This window comes from Mesoplodon bidens, assembly GCF_964165515.1.
Source record: "Mesoplodon bidens genome assembly, chromosome: 13".
Classification (NCBI taxonomy): domain Eukaryota; kingdom Metazoa; phylum Chordata; class Mammalia; order Artiodactyla; family Ziphiidae; genus Mesoplodon; species Mesoplodon bidens.
In genome coordinates, this window is record NC_138169.1 from 28,156,796 (window position 1) to 28,163,955 (window position 7,160).

At 40.5% G+C, this 7,160-nt stretch overlaps 1 protein-coding gene across 1 annotated transcript; it reads left to right on the forward strand.

The window, feature by feature from the left end:
* Positions 1-3,516: 3,516 nt before the first annotated feature.
* On the forward strand, positions 3,517-4,250 carry LOC308626864 (dickkopf-like protein 1; the record flags this gene model as incomplete). Its single annotated transcript, XM_081252358.1, has 1 exon — positions 3,517-4,250. The coding sequence occupies one exon, from the start codon at positions 3,517-3,519 to the stop codon at positions 4,222-4,224; it is 708 nt and encodes a 235-aa protein (XP_081108484.1). The 3' UTR covers positions 4,225-4,250.
* Positions 4,251-7,160: the final 2,910 nt, after the last annotated feature.

The window sequence follows — 7,160 nt, forward strand, 5'->3', positions numbered from 1 at the left end:
ACACAATGTCCAACACTCAATCAAAAATATCCAGCAGACAATGGAAACAGTCCAGATGGGATCCAATGGTGGAGTTATCAAACAAAGACTTAACACAGGAAATACATTAAGTGTAAATTAAGCAAGTGTTTCAATTAAAGGCTAAGATTGTCAGAAAAGATTTTGAAAATATACTGCTTAGAAGAGACACACCTTAAATATAAGGGCAGAGGAAAGTTGAAAGTAAAAGAATTGAATAAATTATACCACGGTAAATATAAAGTAAAAGAGCTGGGATACTTTAAGGCAAAAAGCATAATTAGAGATAAAGAGATTTACTTTATAATTATAAAAGTTCAATTCATGGAAAATACATAACAGTTCTAAATGTGCATATACTTATACACACACACACACAGATTCTTCACTGGCAAATTCTATCACATTTTAAAAAATTATTTATTTACTTTTGGCTGCTTTGGGTCTTCGTTACTTACTGTGCGCGGGTTTTTCTCTAGTTGCGGCGAGTGGGGGCTACTCTTCATTGTGGTGTGTGGGCTTCTCACTGTGGTGGCTTCTCTTGTTGCGGAGCACAGGCTCTAGACGCGTAGGCTTCAGTAGTTGTAGCATGTAGGCTCAGTAGTTGTGGCTCACGGGCTCTAGAGAGCAGGCTCAGTAGTTGTGGTGCATGGGCTTAGTTGCTCCGCGGCATGTGAGATCTTTCCGGACCAGGGCTCGAACCCATGTCCCCTGCATTGGCAGGCAGATTCTTAACCCCTGTGCCACCATGGAATTCCCTCTATCACATTTAAAGACATTATAATGCCAATGTTTCATAAATCTTAAGGATGATATAATGCCAATCTCTCACAAACTTTTCCACCAAATAGAAAAAGAAAACTTCCCTGTGAGTTTTATAGAGCATGTATAACCTTGATACCAAACTTGAAAGATGTTACAAGAAAGGAAAACTACAAATCAATATCAGGTATGAACAAAGATGCAAAAATCCTAAACAAAATATTAACAAACTGAATCCAATAATATATAAAAATTATAATACATTATGTAAGTTGGGTTTATCTCACAAATGAAAGATTCATTTAATATACAAAAATTAGTAAATGGAATTCACTACATTTACAAACTAGAGCAGGAAACTCCTATGGTTATCTCAGTAGATCAGAAAGTACACTTGATAAAATTTAACACAAATTCGTGATGAAAACTTTTAGGGAACAAGAACTAGGAAACAAAAACTAGAAAAATTCCTTAACCTCATATCTTACATAATGGTGAAATATAAACTGTTATATGCTCTCACCACTTTTGTGCAGCATTGTACTGTGCACCCTAGATGGTATAATAGGGTGAGAAAAAGAAATAAAGATCAGAAAAAAATATAAGTGTCATTATTCCCAGATAGTTACTCCTGGTAGTGTGTAAATTTGCACAATCACTAAAGTTAAATATATAATATTTTTAATAAGAAAGTTGAATATATCTATGTACCTATATCTATCTATACATATGTATAACAGAGATCGCGTGGACCACACAGCTTGTAATATTTACTACACTGCCCTTTACCGAAAAGGTTTGCTGACCTCTTCTCTACAGAGGTCATTCAGGTACATGGAATCAGACAATATATAATCTTTTGAATCTGACTTCTTTCATTTAGCATACTATTTCTGAGGTTCATCTATCTTGTATCATGTATAAGAAGTTCATTTCTTTTTGTTGCTGAATATTCAATCGTAAGGATAGACCACATTTTATTTATCCATTCGCCAGTTGATAGACATGCGGATTGTTTCCATATTTTAGCTGCTACAAATAATGCTGTGAACATTCACATACAAGTCTTTGTGTGGACATATGCTTTCATTTCTCTTGGGTGGACAGAAGTTCTGGGTCATAGGGTGAATTTATGTTTAAATTTTAAGAAAATGTCAAACTGTTTTCCAAAGTGGCTGCACTGTTTCACATCCTCACCAGCGACGTATGAGACTCCATTTTCACCACATCCTCCCCAACACTTGTTATATTCTGTTCATTTTGGTCATGCCATTTTAGTGGATGAAAAGTGGTATTGTGTTGTGGTTTTAATTTGGATTTCTGAATGACTAATTATGATCAGTTTTTTCCCTGTGCTTTTTAGCCATTTGTCTGTCTTCTCTTGTAAATGTCTATTCAAATATTTTCCCATTTGTAAACTGGATTGTTTGCCTTATTTTTGAGTTTTAAGAGCTCTTTGTATATTCTGGATACACGTCCTTTATCACAAATATGATTTGCAAATATTTTTTCCCATTCTGTATGTTGTCTATCCATTTTCTTAATGGTGTCTTTTAATGCACAAAGTTTTTAATTTTGACAAAGTCCAATTTATCAATTTTTTAAATGGATGCTTTTGGTATCATATCTAAGAAATCTGACTAACCCAAGGTCATGAAGACTTTTCCCTATGTTTTCTTCCAAAAGTGTTATAGTTTCCGTTCTTAAATTAGGTCTTGAATCCATTTTAATTTTTGCATATTGTGTAAGGTAAGGGTCAAAATTGTCCCATCACCATTTGTCAAAAAGACTCTTTTCCCTATATATCTTGGCACCCTTCTTGAAAATCAATGGACTTAAATATGAGTTTATTTTTGTACTCTACATTCTGTTCCATTGATCTGTATGTCTATCTTTAGGCTAATATCACCCTGTTTTGATTATTGTAGATTTATTGAAAGTTTTGAAATCAAGAAGTGTTAAGTCCTCCCATGTTGTTCTTTTAAAAAATTGCTTGATGCTGGGTCCTTTGCATTAATATATAAATTTTAGGATCAGTTTGTCAATTTCTACAAAAAAACTTGCTGTAATTCTACAGGGACTGTGTTGAATCTATAGATCAATTTGGGAGAGGTGACGTCTTAACAGTAGAGTGTCCCAATCCATGACATGGAATGTCTCTCTACTTAGATCTTTAATTTCCCTCAGCAATATTTTATAGTTTTCAGTGTACAAAACCTATGCTTTTTTTGTTAGATTTATTCCTAGGCATTTTATTATATTTTTTCTTAAGATCATTTTTGAATTGTTTAGTACTAGCACATAGAAATATAACTGTTTGGACTCCAGCACGATGGCCACGATCAGAGAACAGAGGCAACACTGGTTCTCCAGGGCCGAGGTCAACCGACAGGAGCGTGGTCTGACTATGGGGGTGTGAACTTGAAATCAACGCCTGGCTCTGGCTCAAGGGGTGTGGCCCTTCCCTTAAGGGCGTGACAGTCCAATAGAGGGCTGGGCTCATGGGTGAGGTCAACAAACGGGGGCGTGGTCAGACAATAGAGGCGAGTCTAGGCCTGAGGAGCTCATCCAACGTTCCAGGTATCCAGCCTGGGCTGGAGATCAGAACTGTTTGGATTTAACAGTCCGTGGACGGCCAGAGTCTTGAGAGTCAGGTGACCGGGCTGTGGTCTAGTATAAAGGCGGGTCCCAGAAGAAGGGGCGGGGCGTGGGAGAAGCCTCCCGGCCGGCCCCACAATGTGGCACCCACTGGTCCTGTTGCTGCTCCTCCCCTCTGCCTTGATGCCCCCCTCCACTGCAGCCCCGATCCGCGATGGTGACGCCCAGGAGAGCTCCTCGGGTTTTCTAGGTCTCGAGAGTCTGCTCCAAGGCTTCATCCGGCTTTTCCTGAAACCCCAGGATGACCTGCTGCGGGTCATGGACAGCTTCTTCTCTGCTCCTATGGACTTCCAGGGCCTCCCTAGGAACTTCCACTATGAAGAGAACCAGAAGCACAGGCTGGGAGACAAAACTCTCTCCAGCCACCTCCAGATTGACAAGGTGACCAACAAGGAGACAGGAGAGGTGCTGATCTCTGAGAAGGTGGTGGCATCCAATGAGCCAGGAGAGGGGAGCTTGCAGGGTGACTGGAAGGTACCCAAGAAAGAGGAGAAGGAGGCCCTTGTGCCTGTCCCAAAGGCCGTGGACAGCTTCCACCCGGAACCCCACCCTCGAATGGCCTTCTGGATCAAGAAGCTGCCACGGCGGAGGTCCCACCAGGATGCCCAGGAGAGCGACCACTGGCTCAGTGAGAAGCGACACCACCTGCAGGCCATCCGGGATGGGCTCCGAAAGGGTACCCGCGAGGACGTCCTCGAAGAGGGGACCCAGAGCTCCTCTCATGCCAGGCTGCCTGCCCGCAAGACCTACTTCCTGTGTATCCTCAGGCCCGCCCAGCAGTTATAGGGGTGGGGACCAGGGAACACCGGCATGTACCCCCCGACCAGACCCCACCCCAGGCACCATATGGAAATTAAACATTTTCTTACATCCAGCAAAAAAAAAAAATATGTAACTGTTTTTTGTACATTGATCATGTATTATGTAACTTTGCTGAACTCATAGTTTTTTGATGGATTTTTTAGAATTTTCTATATATAGTTATCTGCAAGTAAAAGACAGTTTCACTTATTCTTTTCCATCTGAATGCCTTTTATTTCTTTTTCTTGCATGATTACACTGGCTAGAACCTATGTAGCAAGAGTGAACATCAGTGCCTTATTCTCAATTTTCTTTCAACAAGCATGATGTTAGCTGTAGGTTTTTGTAGATGCCTTTTTGATCACAGTGAAGTTTCCCTTCTATCCCAAGTTTGTTGAGAGTTTTATCACGAAGGGATGTTGGATTTAAAATACTTTATGTATTGAAATGCTCACGCTGTTTTCTCCTTTATTCTATTAATACAGTGTTATATTGATTTTCAGATATTAAAACTTCCTTGCATTACTGGAATAAATCCTACTTAATCATGGTGTATAATCCTTTTTATATGCTGCTAGATTCTGTTTATTAGTATTTTGTTGAGGATTTTAATCACTATATTCATAAGAGATACTGGTCTGTAGTTTTCTTTTCTTGTGATGTCTTTTCCTGGCTTTGGGTGGTATCAGGGAAATACTGGCCTCAAAGAATGAGCTGGGAAGTATTCCCTCCTCCTCTTTTTTTTTTTTTTTGTGGTACGTGGGCCTCTCACTGTTGTGGCCTCTCCCGTTGCGGAGCACAGGCTCCGGATGCGCAGGGTCAGCGGCCATGGCTCACGGGCCCAGCTGCTCCGCGGCATATGGGATCCTCCCGGACCGGGGCATGAGCCCGTATCCCCTGCATCGGCAGGCGGACTCCCAACCACTGCGCCACCAGGGAGGCCCAAGAAAGAAGTTTTTTTTTTTTTTTTTTTTTTTTTTTTTGCGGTACGCGGGCCTCTCACTGTTGTGGCCTCTCCCGTTGCGGAGCACAGGCTCTGGACGCGCAGGCTCAGCAGCCATGGCTCACGGGCCCAGCCGCTCCACAGCATGTGGGATCTTCCCGGACCGGGGCACGAACCCGTGTCCCCTGCATCGGCAGGCAGACTCTCAACCACTGCGCCACCAGGGAAGCCCCTCCTCCTCTTTTTTTAAAAATATTGATTTATTTATTTGGCTGCACCAGGTCTTAGTTGCAGCATGCAGGACCTTCGTTGCAGCATGTGGGATCTAGTTCCCTGACCAGGGATCGAACCCAGGCCCCCTGCATTGTGAGCTCAGAGTCTTAACCACTGGACCACCAGGGAAGTCCCTCCTTTGTGTTCTGTAAGAGTTTGTGAAGGACTGGCATTATTTCTTCTTTAAATATTTGATAGAAATCACCAGTAAAGTCATCTGGGCCTGAGTTTTTCTTTGTGGAAGATTTTTAAGTATTAATTCAATTTCTTTATTATTCAGATTCTCTATTTCTTCTTGAGTGTTTCAGTATTTGGGGTCCTTTTGTCTTTGTAGGAATTGGTCCATTTCATTTGTCTGATTTGTTGACATAAAATTGTTCATATTATTCCCTTATAATCCATTTATATATTGTAAATTTGATAGTAAATTCCTTTCATTCCTCATTTTGGTAACTTTTCTTTTTTTCTTGGTCAAGTGTGTCAATTTTGTTGATCTTTATAAAGGATTTATTTCACTGATATTCTCTCTTGTTTCTCTGTTTTCTATTTCATTTATTTCCCCCTCTAATCTTTATTTCCATCCTTCTTACTTTGGGTTTAGTTCTCCCACCCCCTCATTATTTAAGTGGAATCTTAGGTTATTGACTTGAGATCTTTGTTTTCTTTCCCAATATAGGTGTTTACACACAAAAATTTTCCTCTAAGCAATGCTTTGGCTTCATCCCACACATCCTGATGTGTTTTGATTTTCATTCAGTGAAAAATATTTTCCTATCTTCCTTGTGATTTCTTCTTTGACCTACAAGTTATTAAAATCTTTTTTGGTTTAATTTCCAAATATTTGTGGATTTCCCAAATTTTCTTCTGCTGTTGACTTCTAATTAAATTCTACTGTGGTAGGAAAAATAGTTTTTTTTTTTTTTTTTTTTGCAGTACGCGGGCCTCTCGCTGTTGTGGCCTCTCCCGTTGCGGGGCACAGGCTCCGGACGCGCAGGCCCAGCGGCCATGGCTCACGGGCCCAGCTGCTCCACGGCATGTGGGATCCTCCCGGACCGGGGCACGAACCCATGTCCCCTGCATCAGCAGGCGGACTCTCAACCACTGCGCCACCAAGGAAGCCCCTTTGTATGGTTTTAATCCTTTTAATTGTATTGACATTAGTTCTATGGTCTATTCTGGAGAATATTTCATGTACACCTAAGAAGAATGTACATTTTGCTGTTGTTGGGTGAAGTCTTCTATAGATGACATTTAGTTTAAGTTGGTTGATAGGGTTGTTCCAAGTCTTTTATATCCTTGCTGGATCAGGGTTATCTTTTAAAAACATAAAATAAATGACCTCATTCGTATAATCCTCTTGTGGCTTTCTACTGACTTTAGAATAACAGATTTCTCCCACTCCTACCTGTCTCTATGCATTCATCATGTACCACTCTCCACTTTGCTCAATTAACTCAATTAGCAAGCTAAAGCTATCCTTGTATTGTTATTGATAAGATCCATTATAAAGATACAATTAAAATGGTGTGGTACTGGTACAAGGAAAAATAAACTGATCAGTGAAACAGAATAGAGTCCAGAAACAAAATCACACATATATGATCACCTTTTACATGACAAAGGTGGAAAACTGGTATCATAAGAGGATGGTTTTTCTCAATAAATAATGCTGGGACAACTGGAAATCCATAAGAGAAAACTTCTA